Genomic DNA, 21,688 nt, shown 5'->3' on the forward strand with positions numbered 1-21,688 from the left:
TCTGGCCCCAACCCCCCCCCCCCCCCCCCCGGTCCTATTCCCTCAGGGCGTCCGTGCACCGCGGTTGCCACGGTGCCGCCAAGCGCGGCTGTCGCGCGGCCCCGGTGTCAGCGGCGATGGCGGCGGGGTCGGGTGGGAGTGGGGGCTCTGGGGGAGGCCCCGGGCCGGGGCCGGGTGGGGGTGGGGGTGGGGGCCCCCCCGGCGGGAGCGGCCCAGGACCGGGGTCCGGCGGGGGTCCGGGCAGCGGTGGGGAGCTGCACCCGCGCACCGGGCGCTTGGTGAGCCTATCGGCCTGTGGGCGTACAGCGCGGCGGCAGCAGCCGGGCCAGGAGTTTAATCACGGGCTGGTGTTGAGCCGGGAACCCTTGCGCGATGGACGCATCTTCACCGTCCGCATCGACCGCAAGGTGCGGAGCTGGGGCCGCGGAAGCGAGATGTGGAGGGTGGTGGGAGGGGACTGGAAGGAGATGGGGGAGGCCAGCCAGGGTAGTCCCCATCACCGGGTACCGAGAGGGAACCGCCAGACAGGACACCAGGTGATGGGCGGGAAGGGACCATGAAACGGAAACATTCAGTCTTAAGGAGAAGGAGACAAGGAGAGCTTGAGTTTTCTTAAGACCCAGGAGCGGGGAAGGGACGTGGGGCCCCACCCACTATAATGACTGGGGAACAGATCTGGAACAATTTTGGGGAGATGGAGGATGGAGAGATGTCAGAAGTGTGATGGGAGGAGAAGAGAGATAACCAAGAAAAGAACAACCATTGAAGGACAAACTCACCGGTTTGGTCAGAAAGATGGGTGAAGAGAGATACTCAAGGAGCAAGAGGTGTGTGTGCCTGTGCATAATGTGGTGAAGAGGCCGGGTGCACAGAGACAGAATTTGGGAGAAGGGTGAGTTTGAGTGCAGTCAGAGCCCAGAAGAGAATTAGGCCATATACAAGGAGGGAGAGAGCCATATACAAGAGCAAGGAATATGGACATGGAGAGCTGTGAATTTGGCTGGTTGAGGGGCCACAGAGACCAGGGAAGTTAGAGGCGGCAGGGGGCTGGGGCCAGGGAATTTAGCCAGCCTGGTGGGGAAAGGCGTGGTGTTGTAGACAGTGAGCACCCACAGTACAAAGCAGAGTTGCTAAAGGAGAGCGGGCCCAACCATCCCCTGAGACCAGAGTCCAGAAAATACCTGTGGGATTGGATCTCTGGATGGGGATGCCTTGTGTCTCAAGAGAGCAAAGCCAGTTAGCTGTCTGAGAGGTGGGAAGAGGGGGACACAGTGGCCTGTGAAATGTGGTTTCCTAGTGGTGGGAGACCCATTCGTGGCCCATCCTGAGTCCCTGTCCATCACCCCATCACAGGTCAACTCCTGGAGTGGCTCCATTGAGATTGGGGTGACGGCACTGGACCCCAGTGTGCTGGACTTCCCAAGCAGCGCCACGGGGCTGAAGGGGGGCTCGTGGGTAGTGTCAGGCTGCTCGGTGCTGAGGGATGGACGTTCTGTGCTGGAGGAGTATGGGCAGGACCTGGACCAGCTTGGCGAAGGGGACCGTGTGGGTGTGGAGCGCACAGCTGCCGGGGAGCTGCGGCTCTGGGTGAATGGGCGGGATTGTGGCGTGGCCGCCACGGGCCTGCCAGCTCGTGTCTGGGCCGTCGTGGACCTTTACGGCAAGTGCACCCAGATCACTGTGCTACCCCCTGAGCCGGGCTTCAGCCCCCCTACTCCCATCCCCACACCTCCCCTCGAACCCTCTGCCCCCACTGAAGATTCTACCTTGGCTGAACAGGGGAACTCTGGGGATGAAGGTGAGAACACAGCTGGGGCAGCGGTGGAGGGGTGGGGCAGAGGGAATGACTGAAGGAATGGGGGAAATGTAGTGACAAGTAGGGTATGGGCAGGGCCACTCAGACCCCCGAGTCTGTTGAAGGGGATAGCAGGGACTAGAGGAGGGGTGTCATGGCTGTGGGCCCTGCAGCAGGGGCTGAACCCTTATTCCCCTCCTATCCCACCTGGTCGCCAGCCTTCACGGTGTCCCCCGCACAGGCCCGGCCGGAGACGTTTCCTAACAGCCTTGAGTCGCATAATGGTGAGGGCTCCGGGGAGGTCCCGGGAAGGGGAGTGGGAAGTGAGGTGGACAGGGAGGGACCTCAGGAGAGGGGTAGGGGGAGCGCGGCAAGCCTGAGGATGAGGAGACTCATTTCTGCTTCCTTCCTCCGCCCTGCTATTGCAGAATTTGCCAGCATGGAGCTCTCCGAGGTGGTGAGCAACGCCATCCTGTCTGCCTACAACGGGGGGCTCCTAAATGTGAACCTGAGCTCCCCACCGGCAGGGGAAGCACCGGGGCCTAGCGGCACTGCCACCTCACCCATCCTCACTTCCAACGATGCCCTCCTTTTTCACGAGAAGTGTGGAACCCTCATCAAACTCAGCAACAATAATAAGACGGCAGAGCGCCGCCGGCCCCTGGATGAATTCAACAATGGGGTTGTCATGACCAACCGCCCACTCCGGGACAATGAGATGTTTGAGGTGTGCAGGGTCCTGGGGTCTGGCTGACACCTCACCCTCCGGGAGCTAGAGATGGGGCTTGATGCTGGAAGGGGGCGGGGGTGGCCTGGGGAAGAGCCAAGGGTGCAGAGTTTTTTCTCTGCATTTACATTCCCCGCCTCTCCCTTCCACTGTCACTACACCCAAGATCCGCATCGACAAGCTCGTAGATAAGTGGTCAGGCTCCATTGAGATTGGTGTCACCACCCACAACCCCAACAATTTGGAGTACCCAGCCACCATGACCAACCTGCAGTCAGGTACCAGCCCCCGGCAGGGTGGGCATGGCCTGTGGTTGCTGAGGTGAAGGGAGCCCGTACCCTAACCAGGGTGTCCGCTTTCCCCAGGCACCATCATGATGAGTGGCTGCGGGATCCTGACCAACGGCAAGGGCACCCGCCGGGAGTACTGTGAATTCAGTCTGGATGAGCTGCAGGTGAGGCTGCGCTCAAGGCGCGGGCCACTCTCCAGGGGCGCCCGGGCACTGTGCAGCCCTTCCTGGGCCCTGTGCTCTCTGACCTAGGGCAGGGCCCTTTATCTGTTGCTTGAAGGCTCCTTCTGAGAAGGCAGGGTTGCCCAACAGTTAGGCACTCAGATTTGGGAGTCCCATGGGTTTAATTCCTTTCTCTGTTTGGCCATTCGTGGTAGTGACCTGCAGCAAGAAACTTACCCTCTTTGGTAGTTGTTTCTTTTTTTTTTTTCATGGTACGCGGGCCTCTCACTTTTGTGGCCTCTCCCGCTGCGGAGGACAGGCCCCGGATGCGCAGGCTCAGCGGCCATAGCCCACGGGCCCAGCCGTTCCGCGGCACGCGGGATCCTCCCAGACCGGGGCACGAACCCGCATCCCCCGCATCAGCAGGCGGACCCCCAACCACTGCGCCACCAGGGAAGCCCCTGTTTCTTCTTAATGTCTAGAAATGAACCCATCAGTAGTTTTCGATAGACTGTCGTGAGGGTTAATAGGTCGGTGTTGATAAAGTGGTTGACCACGGTGCCTGACTTGCCTTGAGCATCAGAGTGGTGTGAGACGCGTGGGAGCCTTTTGGAGCTGTTTCCCTGTCGCACGGTGTGGTGGGAAGGCTCGAAGCCTACTCTGTTCTCACAGTCCCCAGGACAAGTCTGGAGCCTGATTGTGAATGGATTCCAGGCTGTTATTTTTCTGCTTTGAATAGGAGGGCGACCACATTGGTCTCACGAGGAAGTCCAACTCTGCCCTACACTTCTTCATTAATGGCATTGATCAGGGTAAGGGGAAGCTCAGAGAGAGCAGCTGGGCCAGGGCTTTTGTTGTGAGGGGGTCTGTATTTCATTCTCTTGCCTGTTTCATACTCCATCTCCCTATATTGACTCTTCTCCCCTCATCCCCCCATTCCCTGTGCCTTCCACCCCCGCAGGCGTGGCTACCCCCTTGACGCCCCCAGTGGTGTACGGTGTGGTGGACTTGTATGGGATGGCTGTGAAGGTGACCATCGTCCACAATAACAACCACAGTGACCGCCTACGCCGGAACAATGCCATCCTGCGGGCGCTGTCCCCCGAGGGTGCTCTCCGCCGGGCTGCTCCTGCGGCCCAGGCAGAACCCGAGCGCCTGCTCTTCCACCCCAACTGTGGGCAGAAGGCAGCCATCACCCACGAGGGACGCACTGCCCTGAGGCCCCAGTATGGCCCATGGGGTGGGGAGAAGCCTGCGGAGGGGCTCTGCTGGGATTGGGGGGAGGGCTGGGGCAGTGGGAGGCAGCAGGAGTCTGGTGTGGGGCATCCTGGACAGAGAAGGGGGGCCTCTGGGAGTGTGAAGCGTGGCTGCTTGACTTGGGGAGTGGGTGTCGGGCAGGCGTCGCCGGGCTGAGCTTTGGCACGCTCGGTATGTGTGTTGGGATCTGAGTCCCCGCTTGCTGTGCCCTCAGTGCCACTGACGACTTCAACCATGGCGTGGTGCTGAGCAGCAGAGCCCTGCGGGACGGAGAGGTGTTCCAGGTGCGCATCGACAAGATGGTGGACAAATGGGCTGGCTCCATTGAGATTGGTGTCACCACCCACAACCCTGCCTACCTCCAGTTGCCCTCCACCATGACCAACCTGCGCTCTGGTGAGCTCCCAAGAAGGGCAGGGCCAAGATAGGGTGCTGGGGGGAAGCCGTCCCTGAAGCCCTGAAGCTTGTCCTCCAGCCCCTCTTTCACTTGTCACATTTATGACGACGTATTCAGTGGCTGAGGAGTGCCATGTGGACAGGACCTGTGGCTGGCTTGGGAACTGCAGAGTTTTCTTGTCCTACTCTGGGAAGAAAGCAACTGTCAAAGGAAAGGCGGGGTGGGCTATTGGCTTTGGGGAGTAATGTGGGGACCACTATGTAAAGGAGAGGAGCTTTGGCTTTCCCCTTATGGCCTCTGCCACTCCTTGTCCCCCTAGGGACCTGGATGATGACAGGGAATGGGGTGATGCACAATGGGACGACCATCTTGGACGAATATGGGCACAACCTGGACCGGCTCAAGGTGGGAGAGTGGGGGTACCGCCAGGTGTCGGCAGCGGGGAGGTAGGCAAGGTGGGGCTGCTGCGGGACCGGCCCAGGCAGGAACTCCGCCTGACTCCTCACTCCAGCCCCCCTTCTTCCAAGGCAGGGGACACGGTGGGCGTGGTGCGGCGGGAGGACGGAACTCTCCACTTCTTTGTCAATGGGATGACTCAGGGCCCCGCTGCCTGGAACGTGCCCCCGGGCGTCTATGCTGTCGTTGATCTCTATGGCCAGGCAGCCCAGGCCACCATTGTGGACGACGTGGGTGAGGGCCGGACTGGGCAGGGGTTGGGGTGGCCTTGGGAGGCCTCAGAGACAACTGTAATCCTAATGGGTGATGTCCACTCTTGCAGAGGTGCCCCAGGTTCCTGAGCCACTCCCTGAGGGGAACAACCAGGTGTCTCCAAGCTCCCCGTCATCCGGGACCGGGGGCTCCGACCTCCGCTTCCACCAGCTGCATGGCAGCAACGCAGTCATCACCAACGGTGGCCGCACTGCGCTCCGCCACAACTGCCGCAGCGAGTTCAATGACGCCATCGTCATCTCCAACCGGTCAGTGTTGGGACTTTCATGTGCCCACTTTCCTACTACCCAGCGTCGGCCACCCAAGTAGGGCCTGTCTGATGGCCATTCTCCCTGGCAGGGCCCTGAGGGATGGAGAGCTGTTTGAAATTGTCATTCAGAAGATGGTAGACCGCTGGTCAGGCTCCATCGAGGCTGGTGAGGGGCACGTGTGTGTGTGTGTGTGTGTGTGTGTGCGCGTGTGTGTGTGCGCGTGTGTGTGTGCGCATGCACTGCAGTCAGGTGCTGGCTGCAGGAGGCTGGGGGCTCAGCTCAGACCCACCCCTGTCTCCTTCCAGGAGTGACCGCTATTCGGCCTGAGGACCTTGAATTCCCCAACACTATGACGGACATTGACTACGATACGTGGATGCTGAGGTTGGACTGTCTGCTTTGGGAACCAGCTGGGCGGGGCTGGGTGGAGCTGGCTGGGATGAGGGACGCAGAGTTGGGACATGTGGTGGCCATAGACAATGACAAACCCAGGGGTTCTGGCTGCCCAGTCCCTTCGATTCTGGGAAGCCCTCCCCCCATACCCTTAGGGAAGCTCCTGCTTTTCCCAGGGGGGACCCCAGGGATGAAGGATACAAGTTTGGGTCTTAGACCCCAGATCAAGATCCCAGTCTGAGGCACTGGAAGGTTCCGACAAGCAGAGACTGGGCAGAGGCCTGTGTGGGGAGAGGAAGCTGGGAGGCTGACCTACTCCTTCGGTCATCCCCCCAGCGGCACAGCCATCATGCAGGACGGTAACACCATGCGCAACAACTACGGGTGTGACCTTGACGCGCTAGGCACGGGTGCCCGCATCGGCATGATGCGCACTGCCAAGGGCGATCTGCACTACTTCATCAACGGCCAGGACCAAGGCGCTGCCTGCTCAGGCTTGCCTCCCGGTAAAGGTGACTACTCTGTGGCTTCCGCCCTGCCACCTTCAGCCCAGCCCACCCCTGGCTATCAGGCTCCTGACTCCTTCCTTTCTTACCCAGAGGTGTATGCAGTAGTGGATCTATATGGCCAGTGTGTCCAAGTGTCCATCACCAATGCCACCGGCCCCATGGACAACAGCCTGGCGACCAGCAACACCGCCACTGAGAAGTCATTCCCCCTGCACTCCCCAGGTTCAGCCAGCAGGGAGGGAGGGAGGGCTCTGCCTGCCTGCTGTGGGCCTGGGGGATGCAGTTTCCAGGTCACGGAAGCTGTTCAAAGATAGGCTGGCTGCAGCAGCTGCGGACCGAGGGGAAGGGGGAGGGATCAACCTGTGGTGGGAAGCAGCTAAGAAGAGGGATGGAGGTTACACCTGGTACACAGGGCCTGGACCCTTCCCCGCCACCAGCAGGCCGGGACACTGTAGCTGGGCGTGGCAGGTTTGGGACTGGGTCTTGCCTCGGTGAAAGAGGAGTCAGGGGTCTTGAGGGAGCACTGGAGATGGGACCTTCGCGTCAACTTCCTGCTTCACCTGAAAGCTTTGCCTGTGTCCTGTCTGAAGCTTGCTGCCCCAGTCCTCCCCCATCCTCTGGTGCCATCTTTCCACAGCGGCTGGTGTGGCTCACCGATTCCACAGTACTTGCGGCAAGAACATCACCCTGGAGGAAGACGGCACGAGGGCGGTGCGTGCTGCTGGCTACGCCCACGGCCTCGTCTTCAGCACCAAGGAGCTCAAGACCGAGGAGGTCTTTGAGGTGGGCTGTGGCGATGTGACAGGGGAGGTGGCGGACCCTTCACAGTAGGGCCACACTGCTTCCCACCCTCCTGCCCCACAGTGCCACTGAGAGTTCCTCTCTCTCACAGGTGAAAGTGGAGGAGCTGGATGAGAAGTGGGCTGGTTCCCTCCGGCTAGGGCTGACCACACTAGCGCCGGGGGAGACGGGGCCTGGAGCGGGCAGTGGCCCGGGGCTGCCTCCCTCCCTGCCAGAGCTCCGGACTAAGACCACTTGGATGGTGTCCAGCTGTGAAGTGAGGCGTGACGGGCAGCTCCAGAGGATGAACTATGGCCGGAACCTCGAGAGGCTGGGGGTGAAGCAGCTGACTTCAGGGACCAGGGTGGGCGTGGGAGTCGGGGTGGTGGGGAGAGGTGGGCTGAGCACTTGTCCTTGCCTCACCTTGGCCCTAGGTGGGGAGCCGTGTGGGCATTCGCCGAGGGGCAGATGACACGATGCACGTCCTGATAGATGGAGAGGATATGGGGCCTGCAGCCACCGGCATTGCCAAGGTAGACCCAAGACCAGCATTGGGTCTGGGAGTGGGGTTGAGGTCCTCCACTGATCTCTGACTTCTGGGTCTGTGTGCCCCCAGAGCGTGTGGGCCGTGTTGGATCTGTATGGGCCAGTGCGGAGTGTTTCTATTGTCAGCTCCACCAGGCTGGACGAGCCAGAAGGCACCCAGCCTCCTTCCCCCAGCTCGGACACTGGCAGCGAGGGCGAGGAGGAGGATGAGGGCGAGGAGCACAGCCTGGAAGTAAGAGGCGGCAGCAGGGCCCACTGGGCACAGGGAGGGACCGTTGGTGGCCCGTTGGGTCGTCTTCAGGTTCTCTGATCCAGCCCTGGGTGGGCGGAGGCTTATCTGCATGCTCTGTCAAGCCCAGTGGGGTGGCTCAGGCCTCACGTCGGCCGCCCCGCAGCTCACTCTCTCCTCCACACCAGGGCCAGAATCAAGTGGCCGTTATGCCCACAGCCCTCGAGTTCCTAGAGAACCATGGGAAGAATATTCTCTTGTCCAATGGGAACCGTACAGCTACACGAGTGGCCAGCTACAACCAGGGCATCGTTGTCATCAGCCAGCCCCTGGTGCCCCAGCTACTGGTCCAGGTGGGCCTCACCTCCTTGTCCCCGGCTCCTCTTGCTCAGGGTGACCCAGGGCCAACCCTCCTGCAGAGAGGCTTTTCCAGGTTAAGGACAAAGCGGAAGGCATGCCCTTTGGGTGAGCTTCCTGGGCTTTTGTTCATATCCTGTGGTGGCAGTTGTATATCAGTTTCCAGGAAGTACCCAGCTGGGGGCTGTGACGAGGGAAGCAGTGGAGAGGGGCTGAGGGATGCCAGGGAGACTCCTGATTCTATATGTGGGAACAGGGTATGCTTTCCAGAGGAGGGGGTCTTATGCTGCAGACTACAAGTTGTCAGAGTTAGGCAGGTGAAGAAAGCCCATGGGGACAAGAATCCTTTTAGAAGCAATAGCAAGACCAAGGCTGAAAGAGGGAAGGACACAGCTGGATTTGCAGTTTCCTGTCCGTCCAGGCATCAGAAGGGGTGGCATCCCAGGCCACACTGTGGGGTGCCATCTTCTCTCCCTGGCTGGGGTGAGGAGCCCGGTCCTGCAGGGTGGGTGACCTCTTTGTAGGAGGCCATGATTGCGGAGTGGTTGCCTTCTCCCCAGGTACGGATAGACTTCTTGAACCGGCAGTGGACATCTTCCCTTGTCCTGGGAGTCATTACCTGCCCACCGGAGAGGCTCAACTTCCCTGCTTCTGCCTGTGCCCTCAAACGGGCGGCCTGGCTGCTGCGGGGCCGTGGGGTCTTCCACAACGGTCTCAAGGTGGGTAGGGAGCAGAGAGAAGGGTGAGGGGCTGGCCGAGAGGGAGAAGAGGGGCCCCTAGCCCTGGAGCTAGGCCCGTGGGTATAAAGGCGTCCTGTAGTGGATGGGCAAGGGTGTGAGCGGCGTTACCTGGTCAGTCTCGGGCTCATCGTCTCCTACATCCCTGCCGTGGAGAATGTTGCGGGGGGTGGGGCTGGGGGAGGTGGAGTCTAGGTAACTGAAGCAGGGGCAGAGCGTGGGCAGTGGGCAAGTGTGGAGGCAAAGCCCAGGGACTGGCGACCCGAAGCTTAGTGAAGGGCAGGGGTGGCTGCTGCCGGTGGGAGTCTGATCTCTGGGAAGACAGTAGGTCTCTCCTCCCAGATCTGTGAGAAGTTTGGGCCAAATCTGGACACGTGTCCTGAAGGCACCATCCTGGGACTGCGGCTAGACAGCTCTGGGGGGCTGCATCTCCACATCAATGGGATGGACCAGGGAGTGGCTGTGCCAGATGTCCCCCAGCCCTGCCATGCGCTCGTGGACCTCTACGGGCAGTGTGAGCAGGTTAGTGGCAGCAGAGGCGGGGAGGAGTGGTGCCTGGGAGGCTGGGCTGTCTGAGGACAGGGGAAGTCTGGAGTTCAAGGAGGGGATCAGCAGGCTCTGGGGGCTGGTCACACTCTGGCTGACCACCCCTCTCCCCTGCAGGTGACAATCGTGACCCCTGAACCAGGGGCTGCCAGTGGAAAGAGTGCTGGAACCCAAGGGGACATGGAGAAAGCGGACATGGTGGATGGTGAGCCAGCCGAAGGGGCCAGGATCCCACCTCACCCCCACCTCGTACTTCTGGCCCCAGCTCCCGTGACCTGTGCCCCTTCTGCTCCCTCAGGTATCAAGGAGAGTGTGTGCTGGGGTCCACCGCCCACTGCTAGCCCCCTCAAGAGCTGTGAGTACCACGCCCTTTGCTCCCGTTTCCAGGAACTGCTGCTGCTTCCTGGTGAGTCCCCAGTCCCCCAGAACCTGCCTCATTCCCGGCCCAGCCCAGGGCCATGGCCGGAGCCCTAGAGACCAGTAGGAAATAGGCCACATGGCTGAGACCCAGGGCGGGAGCCATGCCACAAAGTCTACCACTCACTCTCCACAGAGGATTATTTCATGCCTCCGCCGAAGCGCAGCCTGTGCTACTGTGAGTCTTGCCGGAAGCTTCGAGGGGATGAGGCCCACAGGCGCCGTGGGGAGCCCCCGCGGGAATACGCTCTGCCCTTTGGCTGGTGCAGGTTCAACCTCAGGTACACATGGGGCAGGGTCATGCTTCTCTCTCACTGTTCTTTGCCCCTTGAGAAAGGGAGGTCCCGAGAGGGTGTATGGTAGAAGACAAAACTTCTTGTCTGGGGAATGACCTCGGGGAGCCAGTGACCTTTGTCCTATCTGTCCACCTCCTAGGGTGAATCCCCGCCTGGAGGCTGGGACACTAACCAAGAAGTGGCACATGGCGTATCATGGGAGCAACGTGGCAGCCGTCCGGAGGGTGCTGGACCGGGGGGAGCTGGGAGCAGGTACTGCGGCACCGGCAGAGGCCGGGCAGGCCGGGCCCATGGGCCATGGGGGGGCCACCCTGACCCAGCTCTCCTCACAGGCACTGCTTCCATCCTGAGCTGCCGGCCCTTGAAGGGAGAGCCTGGGCTGGGGTTTGAGGAGCCTGGCGAAAACTGCGCGCCTCCTCGGGAGCAGCAGCCCCCTCCAGTGCTGCTTTCCCCCTCCCTCCAATATGCTGGGGCTGAGGCCCTGGCATCCAAAGTGCAGTGAGTACACAGGAAGCGGGGCCTGGGGCCACACGGGTCGCCATGATTCCCTCTCCTCTCCCACCTTGTCTCCCTAGTTCCTCAGTCTCTACCCAGCCCTTTCTTCACACAGTCTTTGCACAAGTACCACTTATTTTGTTCTATCACAGAGAACAAAGAAGGGACCCCAGGGCATGTGGAAGTTATGCCCTTTCTTGCTCTAGAATGTTTATGCATAATAAGTATTTAGTATTTATAAAGGTGACAAGTAAGTATTAAGGAAACAAAAAGAGTGAGTGAAGTGGGTCAGAAGTGTGGTTGGAGCAGGCGTATGGTGTAGGGTGGTCTGGGTAGACATCATTAAGAAGGTGAGATCTGAGCAAAGACTTGGAGAAGGCAGGAGGGAGTTAGGCGAGCAGGCATTGGGAGGAAGGCCATTTCAAGTAGAGAGGACGGCTAGAGCCAGGTCCCTGTACGGAGAGAGTGATTCCTGAGAACAGCAAGGCCAGCTGCTAACTGTCGTGGCAGCTGGAAAGGGGGAGAGGTCCTGGGCCCAGAGGTCTCACTGCCCTATTTATGCTTCTTGCCTGACAGATTCCGGGACCCCAAATCCCAGCTGACACACCAGGCCCAGGTGGCGTTCCAGGTGTGTGTGCGCCCTGGCTCCTACACCCCCGGACCCCCTTCCGCTGCCCTCAGAGAGCCTCCCGACCCTCACTTCAGCCCAGCCGAACTTGAGTGGGTAACCAAGGAGAAGGGGGCCACACTTCTCTATGCCCTGCTGGTACGGGTGGAGTGAGGGGTGAGGCCGCACCACTACAAGCACAGTTGGGCCTCGGCCCGTGGACTCTGAATGACGACTGCCACCACCTCACTCCAGCGACCCACGGCACGCTGAGTGCTCAGCCTGGCAGATGCACAGGAGCATGCGGGCAGACTCTCAGACTAGCTGGGAAGCGGAGCTGTCTCCGTGCCCAGGGCCCGGACAGTCCCTCCCTCCGAGGTGAAGGCGCAGCGGGGAGCCCGGCCGCAGGCCCTGGGGAACCCTCTCCATGCACTGATCTGGGGAGCACGACTCCCCGCGACTCCTCCCCCATACACTTAATTTATTTCCGTTTCTGTTCTGGTTACTGTGAATTCCAGAGGAGTCTCCCGGTGCCCCACATGAAGCTGCTTTTCCGGCCCAGGCGGGAGTGGGGAAGGCGGCGCCGGGGGTCGGGCCTCTGTACAGTTGTTACTGACTCTGATTTCTAAGGAGCCAATAAACGCCGTCTCAGAGCAGCCGCCTCGGCCTCTCTCGCGCGCGCCTCTCGCCTCCCGGAGGAGCCCTGGCCCCGCCACGTCAGGGACTCCGCCCGCGGGGCCGGCCCGGTAGGGGCGTTTCGCGGTGCGCGGCCGGGGCGCAGCGGAGGCGTTTGGACACCGCGGGCACCCGTCGCGGGCGCTACCGCCTGCCCCGCCCCACCGCCCCGCCCCGCCCCGCCCCACCGCCCCGCCCCGCCCAACCCGCGAGCCCGCGGCCGCCCCGACTCCGGAAGGATTCAGCCGAGCGGCCGGATGTGACGCCACGGCCCAGGCGCTCGGGAGGCCGCGGAGAAAGCGACGAGAAGGCGGGTAGGGAGGGGCGGGCGCCCGGGTGGCGGGCAGGGGGCGGGAGCGCCAAGACCCCCGCCCGCTCACGCGGAGGAGCCGCGCTGAGGGCCGGGCCGGGCGGTGGGCACGTGACCGGGGCGGCGGGCGGGCGGCTTCCGCCCGGCCCGGCGCGCTTCCCCTGAGCGCCCGCCTCCCCGTAGGCCCGGCCCGAGGTCTGGCAGCCAGCGACAGAGCCGGGCGCCCACGGCCCGAGCGCCCCCGGCAGCACCATGCCTGCGCTCCTGGAGCGCCCCAAGCTTTCCAACGCCATGGCCAGGGCGTTGCACCGGCACATCATGATGGAGCGGGAGCGCAAGCGGCAGGGTGAGACGGGGCCAAAGCGGGAGGATGCACGGCCCGGGGAGCACCGCTCTCCCAGGGCTGACCCCCCACCCACGGGCAGACCAGTGCACGGCGGCCGAAGCTAGAGGGACGGACAGCCCCGTTGTGGTGGGGATTAGAGGCCACACCTAAACTCCAGCGCCCTGGAGCTGGGAAGGACCTTGGAGAGCACCTAATAAACCTCCCCGCCCCAGCCCCCTCGCAGTGATGGGGAAGCCTGTCCCCTCCTAGTGCTCTTGGTACTGGAGCAAGTACCAAGAGCACTGGGGTAACCAATTTTTGCCGGTCTTCATTCTCTAACATTCTAATAGTTTAACCATCCTGCCACTTTCTCGTTCTGCCTGACTCTTATTCCAGAGGAGGAAGAGGTGGACAAGATGATGGAACAGAAGATGAAGGAAGAACAGGAGAGAAGGAAGAAAAAGGAGATGGAAGAGAGAATGTCACTAGAGGAAACCAAGGAACAAGTAAGCAGTCTTTTCATCTCTCCTAGCTCTTTCTTCTCTTGGCTCTCCTGCCTTCACCTTCTCTCCCCTCCCCAGATCCTGAAGTTGCAGGAGAAGCTTTTAGCCCTACAGGAAGAGAAACATCAGCTTTTCCTGCAGCTCAAGAAAGTTTTACATGAGGAGGAAAAACGGAGGCGAAAAGAGCAGAGGTGAGATTGGAGAGCTAAAAATAAAATTGGGCCCAAAGTGTAACTGGGATCAGGTAACAATACATCAGTGTTTAATGGCAAACGGGACGGGGAGGGGGGTGGGAACGGCATGGGTCGGACTTGTCTTTGATCTGCCTTCCTCTCCCTCCAGTGACCTGACCACTCTGACATCAGCGGCATACCAGCAAGGCCTGACCGTTCACACTGGAACTCACCTCCTTAGCATGCAGGGTGAGGATTAAAGAAACTGCTTGTCAGAATGCGCCTTCCAGTAGGTTGCTGCCTCATTTCAGCATCATGAAGCCCCTCTCCCTCTCTAGGGAGCCCTGGAGGACACAATCGCCCAGGCACCCTCATGGCAGCAGACAGAGCCAAACAGATGTTTGGACCCCAAGTGCTTACGGTAAGAACAGTAAGTAGACATGGGTGTCTAGGCTGAATTTTTTTCCGTACTACTACCACCCAGACCCCAGCACGCTTACCAGCCAGCACTCAAGTCATGAGTGTGTCCCACCAAACTGTGTAGAGGAAATGGGGCAGTCACTTGAGTTTTTGCTTCATGGAGTTCACAGGCAGTGAGTTCTCATCTTTCCTCCTTAGACCCGGCACTACGTGGGCTCAGCAGCTGCTTTCGCAGGGACCCCAGAGCATGGGCAATTCCAAGGCAGCCCGGGCAGCGCCTATGGGACTGCTCAGCCCCCACCTCACTATGGACCCACACAGCCTGCCTACAGTCCTAGTCAGCAGCTCAGAGGTGAGCAGTGCAAAAAGAGGAAGAGAGCTTTCCTCGAGGCCCAGAGGGAGGAGTGGGGAACAGGCTACGATGAGGTTCTCGTGACTGTCTCTTGCCTCCTCAGCACCTTCCGCATTTCCTGCAGTACAGTACCTGTCTCAGCCACAGCCTCAGCCCTACGCCGTGCACAGCCACTTTCAGCCCACCCAGACAGGTGACGGACACCCCACGCAGGGGCCCAGTTTCACGGGTCCTCCCTTCCTTTCCCCATTCTCTACTCACTTCACACCCTTCCTCCCCACCTAGGGTTCCTCCAGCCTGGTGGTGCCCTGTCCTTGCAAAAACAAATGGAACACGCTAACCAACAGACGGGCTTCTCTGACTCAGTGAGTAGAGCCTTGCGAGGTCAGCGAAGGGCTACCTATGCTAAGGGGAGCCGCTGGTTGCCTCAGCTAACTTTGTTCTCTGCAGTCCTCCCTGCGCCCCATGCATCCCCAAGCTCTGCATCCAGCCCCTGGACTCCTGGCCTCACCCCAGCTCCCTGTGCAGATGCAACCAGCAGGAAAGGTAAGGGTGGTAATCCAGCCTGTGAGAATCCCTACACGACAGGGAAACAGGACTGGGTAGGACAGGTGGTCCCCACCCCCATATTCCCTTCCTCCCTTGGGATGGCTCTCAGTTGGGCGTGGAGTAGAAGGGAGGGCACGCACGCTGACAAAGCCCTCCTTTCATCACCGCTGCCAGTCGGGCTTTGCAACCACCAGCCAGCCTGGCCCTCGGCTCCCCTTCATCCAGCACAGCCAGAACCCGCGATTCTACCACAAGTGACCATCAGATTTGATCTTCAACCTTGCCCCCAGCCCCTGCCGTGGGGGAGGATCCCTGGTGTGTCCTAGTCCCAGGCCAATAAAATCTACCTGCCACTGACCCTGGCTGCGACTATCTGTGTTGCCTCCCACTGGGCTGCTAGGAGGGTGAGGGATGGCTGGCAGGTCCATAGGAACCACAGGGGGACGGCAGGTTGGTTGTAATGAGCTCAGTGGCAGAGTTCAACCTATACTCTTATTTCTGATTTCCAAATTGACGTCCTAGTCAGCAAATACCGATTTATTTCGAAGCAGCAGCTGAGTTGGGGGCTTCATATTAAACTTGTAGTTTTATTCAGGTTTGATTTTTAACAAATGTGTCGGGGAGAGAGCCCGCAGGAAAGGGTGAAGCCCATGGGGGCAGGGCCCTCCCAGATGCCTGAGGAGGGGGCAGGTCCCCTCCCCTCTCCTCCTCTTCCCTTCCCATCTAAAGGGATTTGGGGAGAGACATAGGCAGGGGAGGGGGCTGGTCCCCAGTCTGTGGGGGTGGTGCTTGGGAAAAAGGGCTATTGGGGAATAAGGGACCAGACCAGGGATGAGTAGGGGAAGGGCACAAGGAACATTTGCCAGAATCCACAGCTTTCTGATTCCAGATTGAATTAAAAAAAAAAAAAAAAAAAAAAAACAACCAAAAAAAAAAAAAAAAAAATACCAAACCAACCTAAACCACAAGCAGCACCCACCCGGTCTCCCCCACCAGGGCTGTAGTGCGAGGGGAGAAGAGGAGGGCAGCGTCACCAAGGCCATGGTTCACTCACTCCTGGCCAAGGGAGCAGGGTGAAGGGCACGGGCTCCCCGACAGATTGAGGGTGTAGGGGAAACCAAAATAAAATGTCAAATAAATTGTGTAGGAGGAGTCCAGCCAAGGGCCGGGCCAGAGCTGGGCCAGGCTGGGGGAGGGGGCCTCTGCAGGCTGGAGGATCACTGCTGCCACCACAGCCACCCTGGGTAGAAGAGAGAAACCAGGTGAGACAGGATAAAACCTTCAAAGGGAAAAAGGGTGAGGGGAACAAGCACCACAATCAATTAAGACCAAAGTAGCCCTTCCATGGAGATAACAAAGTGAGTGAAGGGGGCTGGGGGGAGGGGTGTCACCACACTCACCTGGGAGCCAGTTATTTTGCCATGGCCTTGATTGCAACAGCTGCCTCCTCTGTCATGGCAGACAGCACTGTGATCTGGGGGAGCATGGGGGATAGTCAAGTCTGAGCTCAGAGAAAGAAGCACAAAGAACAAGGCTGGGCATAAAAGAAAGAGGGGGGGCACCATACCAGTATCTCTTCTCCACAGTCGTACTTCTGCTCAATCTCCTTGCCAAGATCTCCCTCAGGCAGACGGAGGTCCTCTCGCACCTCCCCGCTGTCTTGGAGCAGTGATAGATACCCATCCTGGATGCCAATCAGCTGGGGGCAGACAGGGAAGGAAGCTGAAGGTAGGCCCAAGCAGCCTGAGGATAAAGGGTCTGATGGGCAAACTAGGGTGGGAAACTGCTAATACCAAATACCCTCTCCTCCTGCCAGTCTCCCTTCTGTCAGGACAAGGTCTTCTCGCCAGTCTCTATCTTCCTCCCACAAACCACTAACCCATCTACAATCCAGACCATCTACATACCTGGAAATCGTTCCTTTTGATGTTGGGGACATCCATATTATGAGTTGACGGGCAGATATCTTCATATTTCTTCCCAGTAAAGATGTCAATACCAACCAGATGGACCTGTATGCATGCATCACATCAAAGAGAAACCCAACCAAACTCTAGGATGGAGGAGATAAAGGCTCAAGTTATCCCTGGCTAGTGAGGGAAGTCAGACTAGGTTGTCAGGACAAAGATTAGAGGAGCTGGAATTGAACCAATCAACTCAAGAGAGAAACACTAAAGCCTCTAAAAAGAGCCTGGGGCCAAAAGACCACCACTGAGACTGGAGTTGACAGCACACAGGAAGGTTGTAGGACAGGCTTGGAGCAGTCACCTAGAGCTATCAAAACATTAACGAGAGACCAGGATCCTAGGGGAGCAGGAGGAGTCTAGGTGAAAGTCTGGAAGAAGCTTTCTGGACATCAGCATAAAAGGCTGAGAACTTGGAAAATAAGGAAGGTAGAAGGAAAAGAGCTGAGAAAACAGGAAGGAATGAGAAAGAAGAGAGCTGAAAAGAAAAAAGGACTTGGGGGGAGAATAGAAAGAACGATGCATTTAGGAAATAAGAAAACCAGAAAGAACAAAGAATGATCTAGACATCTGGGGGTAACTCAGGATGTGCCAAGTCAACAGAAGACAGAAAAACTGATTTGGAAACAAAACCACAAGAAATCCAACAAGGGTGAATCAGGTTGAACTTTTGAGAAAAAAGAAAAAGTAAAGTTACAAGGAGGGATATAAGAAAAATGTTAGGACCTAAGGAAGCAAGGAGGCTCCAGGAGAGGGGGCAGGTAGAGACACTCTGATGCTGCATCAGAGATCCAAGGGGAGAGCTGGCACTGGAGAGTGGGGCAGCAATTTGGAAAATCAGAGGTGTACACTGGAGCCCCTCCGAGGGATGTTAGGATTGGAGAAATCCTGGGCAAAGTGATGGAAACAAAGAGAACCTACAAAGACTCAAATGGACAGACAAATAGAAAAAGTGACGGAGCAGCTGAAGAGCCAGAGCATAAAGGACCACGAAGAGAAGTTGGAGACACACGAAGATGGAGAAAGGGGGGATTCCAAGGATGACAGGGCACAGAAGGGTAACCAAGGAGGAAGCTGAAGGCTGGTGTAGTAGTTGAAAAAGGTGTCCAGGGCTGAGTGCTGAACACAAGGAACTGGACGGTAATAAAAGAGCTAAAGAAGATAGGGGGCTAGCATTGATGACAGCTGGTGGGGAAGACAAGATATGGAAATGAAATTCTAACCTTGGCATGGCCGTGCTTGCCAGTCTTGGAGGTTGACATCTCCACAATCTTACATGGCCGGCCTTTGAGCACCACAAAGCCATTCTTACGTAATGCTGAGCACTGCATCGGGAAGGTGGCTGAGGCCCCTGCATCTCCTGTCTCGAAGTCCAAATCATCTGCCATTTTAAGAGGCTTCGATTCCAACTAGAATCAAGAAGAGAACTAGGGTCAGTAAGGATAGAATTAATAGGGTCTCCAATTTATCCCACTCTACTCTAGAAACACTGCTTCATTTTTTCCCCAGCACTTTATTCCATTACCCACGTAAAATAAAGTTCCTAGATTAAATACTGACTGGAATCAAAAATACTATGTGTGTGGCGGTGGGAGATAAGCAGGATTCCCCACCCCAAATGAAAGCTAAAGGGGGGGGCCGGGATAGAAAAAGCTCCAGGAAGTCAGGATGTCAAATCTCTGAGATGGGCAAAGGCCTAATTCCTGGTAGGGGGAGGACTCAGGTGTTGCTTGCCACTGAAAACCAACCACCCCTCTTCCCCACACATAACCAGGGCTATAATTAGGTGAGCAGCTATGAGCCAGCAAAAGGGCGGGGCTAATGTGGGGGGGAGGGGTGGAGACCGGAGGACAGGGAGCCCCACCCGTCTCTGTTACCCCCCCCCCCACCCTATCCACACACGAGCCAGTCACTGGTACAGGAAACCACAAGGCCTCTTTGGGGGATTCCCGCCTCTCCAACATGCATCTGCAGACGCAGTCGAGGGGGAGAAAGTAAAGTTGTTTTCTAACTGATCTCCCTGCCAAACACCTCTGCTTTCCCAAAGGGAACCCAGAAACCCAGCCTCTCCTCAAGGGCCCTCCCACTTTTCCCAGGATGCACCGGTCCTGTCGGCTTTTCAGGCCGGGCCTGTACAGTCAGTAGAAAGTGGGAGAGTGGGGAGTGGTGAATGACGATAAAATGAAAGCAAAAGGCTGGTAGTAGTTAGTAAGTAGTGTAAATTATACTAGGCTAGCAGAGTTAAGGACCCTAAAACCAGGAACTCCCATATCAGACACAACGAGAAAGACAGTGACAAGGTGAAGAGCACCTATCAAAATGGGTAATTCATCTGCCCGGGACTTTAAAGCGCTGTCGGGACGACCGATAAGAGTTGGGCTCCCGTCCAATCGCCCTCGGTTTGCCACTTTCTCTGGCGTCCCAGCACGGACAAATGCCACTTACACCTGGCTGGCCGCCTCACTTCACAGGAGGATTGGGAAGAAAGCTACAGGGGCCCATGAGGTGGGGGAGCGCTAACATATGCCCACAGCGGGCTCACGGAGGGGATCAAGATCAGGGCGTCGGGCTTCTCCCACTCCTCAAAATTCCAAACTCCCTCAGGCGCCCGCGAAGACCACCTCTCTCCGCGCTGGGGGTTGCCGGCTCCCGCCCACCATGTGGCCGCCCGGGGCTTCCGGTGGCCGGGACCTGGGGGGAGGGGTCCCCGCGCTGCCATGCGGCCCCCGTCCACGTTCGGCCATGCGGCCTCCGACCCCAAGGGCAGCCTCTCATAGGGGGCACTTCCGGTACTGCGGCCACCCCCTCCTCAAAGGCCGCGCCAGGCCGGAGCCACGCAGCCTCCCCTCCCCCCCGCCGGCCGCCAACCCCCCCTCCACATGCCCTCTCACCGAATAGCCCCCTCCCCCACCTCACGTGGCCGCGCGGCGCCCGGTTCTCAACGTCCCAGGTACCCTTACCCCGGCGGGCCGATCTTGCCCCCGGCCCTCGCCCCAGCTTGGCCGCCCGGCGGCCTTTCCCGCGTGGCGGCCTCGCGGCTCGCCGTCCCCCGCCCTGCGTCGCTCCAACGTCACCGGGCCAGCCCCAACCGTCACCCCGCGCGCCAACCGGGTCGCGCGCCCGAGCCTCTCCGCACCTCGCGCTGCTCGCAGACCGAATCTCGTGCGGCGGCGGCGGCAGCCGATCCCCTCTGCCCCCTCCCCGACCCTCGCGCAGTTCCATCTCTACTCCCAGGCCCAAGCCAAGGTTCCGCGCACGCGCGCCCTGCCCGCTCTCACCTCGCGCGAATGCACTGACTCGACCCCGTTCACTCGCGGCGAGCCCAACCGCTGCCCCAGAGCCCGCTGCCGCCGCCGCCGCCGCCTCTACCGCCGCCGCCGCTGCTGCACACGGGTCTTAGTACGCAGGCGCCGACTCCCCACTGACCAACCAAGCAGCCCTGTGACAGCCGCGCAAGCGTGCTATCTATCTCCTCCGCCCTCCACCCCCGCACTGCGCAAGCGCACAGATTCTCCCGGCTCTCCACCCTCCCTCCCACCTACCCATCCAATGACGCGCATCCGTGACCCCGCCCCTCACAATTCCTGAGTTCGTCCCACCAGTAGGCAACGCGCAGGCGCATCCGGTTTTTTAATCCCTTCAACCTCCTCTCCCATCCCCGTGTTAGACCACCAGCCCTACCGGACGGTTCTTGCGCCTGCGCAATAAGAAGCCCTGCACTCCACACCCTCTGAAGGAAACGCCTCGGCCTCAAGGCGCATGCGTGTTGGGAGTCCTGACCGCCCCTTCCACTTCAGACGTCGTCTGTACGCCAGGCGTTGAAAAGACCACGCCACTGTACTGCCGGTGTCGTCTAGAACGCATGCGCCTTAGGAAACGCCCCACCTCGACTTTAGCTGGGCTTAAGACTCACACGTTTCAGAAAACTTGTACTGTGGGGTGGGTCCTTGGTCTCAAAACCCATTTCCCCGCTTCCCACTTCCCCTGGTTCCACACATGCGCGAGAGAGCTCTTTACGCTCCACTCTTCCCAGCGCGCTAGTGTGGTCAGGTTACCACCCATCTCAGCTTCACTTCTCTGAACTGTGCAACTCTGCTCTGCCATAGAGTTTCATCCAGAAAGATAGAGCGGTCCTGTCCCAGCCACCATCTTGTTTAAACCCTCGGTCCATGTTGGTCTCTATGGCTTCCATAGAGGCCATTCTACTTCTGAATCCTAAAATAAAGAGATTTACATGGCATTTCTCTTTTTCCCCCAACTGTTCTCTGCGGTCTCCAAAACAGTTGTCTACGAGCACCCTTAGAAAAAATTCTCTATAAAGAAGAGTGCTGTATCAAATTACACTGACATTCTCTAAATCATGGGAAGTGACCAGTGAAACCAGAAACAAACTATCTCTCGGAATGAATTTCCCTGGCCCTCGTTCTAGGGAAGAAAGGCGCTGCTTTTCCTGAAAGTTTGTAGTCTTCTTCCTCTAGTTCCTAGGTTTTCAGCACTACCTTCATAGCTACTTTGTTTGCTTCAGTAAGCGGTTGACAACAGTATTATGGAACAAGACAAGCAGCTAAATAGCTGGACTTGGAATCCAAAATCCTAAATCTGGTTCTTGTTTAAGATGTAACATGATGGATGTGAACTGCAAACACTAGCTTGAATTAATACATTTACGTAGCACATTATACTATCACCCCCAGCTCCTCCCACTCAATTTTCTGAAGTTTCTGCCATTTCCTTTGGGGAAAACAAACTTCCTGGGTGCATTGTTTGAAAGTTCAATTCATGCTCTTCTCAAAGATGTATTGTCCAAATGACCCAACAATTCCACTCCTAAGTATATACCCACCCCCCAAAATTAAAAACAGGTACTCAAATCCTTGCACGCAAATGTTTAGAGAGCG

The 21,688-nt window shown here is 58.5% G+C and overlaps 3 protein-coding genes across 8 annotated transcripts; 2 read left to right on the forward strand and 1 right to left on the reverse strand.

The window, feature by feature from the left end:
* Nucleotides 1–99: 99 nt before the first annotated feature.
* Nucleotides 100–12,177, forward strand: NEURL4 (neuralized E3 ubiquitin protein ligase 4). Of its 3 annotated transcripts, none has more exons than XM_032617115.1 (29): nt 100–407; nt 1,354–1,798; nt 2,014–2,079; nt 2,224–2,522; nt 2,689–2,800; nt 2,888–2,976; nt 3,713–3,785; nt 3,935–4,199; nt 4,445–4,626; nt 4,947–5,032; nt 5,155–5,317; nt 5,406–5,604; nt 5,696–5,772; nt 5,913–5,991; nt 6,337–6,506; nt 6,600–6,731; nt 7,147–7,292; nt 7,402–7,626; nt 7,724–7,822; nt 7,906–8,067; nt 8,253–8,417; nt 8,982–9,140; nt 9,501–9,680; nt 9,822–9,909; nt 10,003–10,110; nt 10,258–10,402; nt 10,557–10,669; nt 10,750–10,915; nt 11,489–12,177. In XM_032617115.1, exons 1-29 carry the CDS (start codon nt 117–119, stop codon nt 11,691–11,693), a joined length of 4,689 nt encoding a protein of 1,562 aa, XP_032473006.1. In that variant the 5' UTR covers nt 100–116; the 3' UTR covers nt 11,694–12,177. The 3 variants fall into 3 exon arrangements, with proteins under 3 accessions (XP_032473006.1, XP_032473005.1, XP_032473007.1); XM_032617114.1 differs by having other exon boundaries at nt 6,337–6,512; nt 11,489–12,173; XM_032617116.1 differs by lacking the exon at nt 2,014–2,079 and having other exon boundaries at nt 117–407; nt 11,489–11,693.
* A 213-nt stretch (nt 12,178–12,390) lies between these two features.
* GPS2 (G protein pathway suppressor 2) lies at nt 12,391–15,747 on the forward strand. Of its 3 annotated transcripts, XM_032617214.1 has the most exons (11): nt 12,391–12,508; nt 12,688–12,850; nt 13,226–13,335; nt 13,411–13,523; nt 13,675–13,754; nt 13,844–13,926; nt 14,124–14,277; nt 14,381–14,470; nt 14,563–14,642; nt 14,728–14,823; nt 15,001–15,747. In XM_032617214.1, the coding sequence occupies exons 2-11, from the start codon at nt 12,757–12,759 to the stop codon at nt 15,082–15,084; spliced, it is 984 nt and encodes a 327-aa protein (XP_032473105.1). In that variant the 5' UTR covers nt 12,391–12,508; nt 12,688–12,756; the 3' UTR covers nt 15,085–15,747. The 3 variants fall into 3 exon arrangements, with proteins under 3 accessions (XP_032473105.1, XP_032473104.1, XP_032473103.1); XM_032617213.1 differs by having other exon boundaries at nt 13,226–13,523; XM_032617212.1 differs by having other exon boundaries at nt 13,226–13,523; nt 14,563–14,823.
* On the reverse strand, nt 15,394–20,571 carry EIF5A (eukaryotic translation initiation factor 5A). 2 transcript variants are annotated; one of them, XM_032617216.1, is made up of 6 exons: nt 20,472–20,571; nt 18,014–18,199; nt 16,734–16,838; nt 16,394–16,525; nt 16,227–16,300; nt 15,394–16,066 (listed from the first exon to the last, which is right to left on the reverse strand). In XM_032617216.1, the coding sequence occupies exons 2-5, from the start codon at nt 18,176–18,178 to the stop codon at nt 16,238–16,240; spliced, it is 465 nt and encodes a 154-aa protein (XP_032473107.1). In that variant the 5' UTR covers nt 18,179–18,199; nt 20,472–20,571; the 3' UTR covers nt 15,394–16,066; nt 16,227–16,237. The 2 variants fall into 2 exon arrangements, with proteins under 2 accessions (XP_032473107.1, XP_032473106.1); XM_032617215.1 differs by lacking the exon at nt 20,472–20,571 and adding an exon at nt 20,069–20,286.
* Nucleotides 20,572–21,688: the final 1,117 nt, after the last annotated feature.

This window comes from Phocoena sinus, chromosome 20 (genome assembly GCF_008692025.1).
Source record: "Phocoena sinus isolate mPhoSin1 chromosome 20, mPhoSin1.pri, whole genome shotgun sequence".
Classification (NCBI taxonomy): Eukaryota; Metazoa; Chordata; class Mammalia; order Artiodactyla; family Phocoenidae; genus Phocoena; species Phocoena sinus.

What these genes read in the sequence shown, in the direction of transcription:
- NEURL4 (XM_032617114.1), top strand. Translation starts at nt 117, where the DNA reads ATGGCGGCGGGGTCGGGTGGGAGTGGGGGCTCTGGGGGAGGCCCCGGG. An exon ending in CATGACCAACCTGCGCTCTG is followed by an intron (nt 4,627 to 4,946) that starts GTGAGCTCCCAA and finishes TTGTCCCCCTAG; the next exon opens with GGACCTGGATGATGACAGGG. An exon ending in GGAACTGCTGCTGCTTCCTG is followed by an intron (nt 10,111 to 10,257) that starts GTGAGTCCCCAG and finishes CACTCTCCACAG; the next exon opens with AGGATTATTTCATGCCTCCG.
- GPS2 (XM_032617212.1), top strand. Translation starts at nt 12,757, where the DNA reads ATGCCTGCGCTCCTGGAGCGCCCCAAGCTTTCCAACGCCATGGCCAGG. An exon ending in CGGAGGCGAAAAGAGCAGAG is followed by an intron (nt 13,524 to 13,674) that starts GTGAGATTGGAG and finishes CTCTCCCTCCAG; the next exon opens with TGACCTGACCACTCTGACAT. An exon ending in TTGGACCCCAAGTGCTTACG is followed by an intron (nt 13,927 to 14,123) that starts GTAAGAACAGTA and finishes TTTCCTCCTTAG; the next exon opens with ACCCGGCACTACGTGGGCTC.
- EIF5A (XM_032617216.1), bottom strand. Translation starts at nt 18,178, where the DNA reads ATGGCAGATGATTTGGACTTCGAGACAGGAGATGCAGGGGCCTCAGCC. An exon ending in TCAAAAGGAACGATTTCCAG is followed by an intron (nt 16,526 to 16,733) that starts GTATGTAGATGG and finishes GTCTGCCCCCAG; the next exon opens with CTGATTGGCATCCAGGATGG. An exon ending in ACTGTGGAGAAGAGATACTG is followed by an intron (nt 16,301 to 16,393) that starts GTATGGTGCCCC and finishes ATGCTCCCCCAG; the next exon opens with ATCACAGTGCTGTCTGCCAT.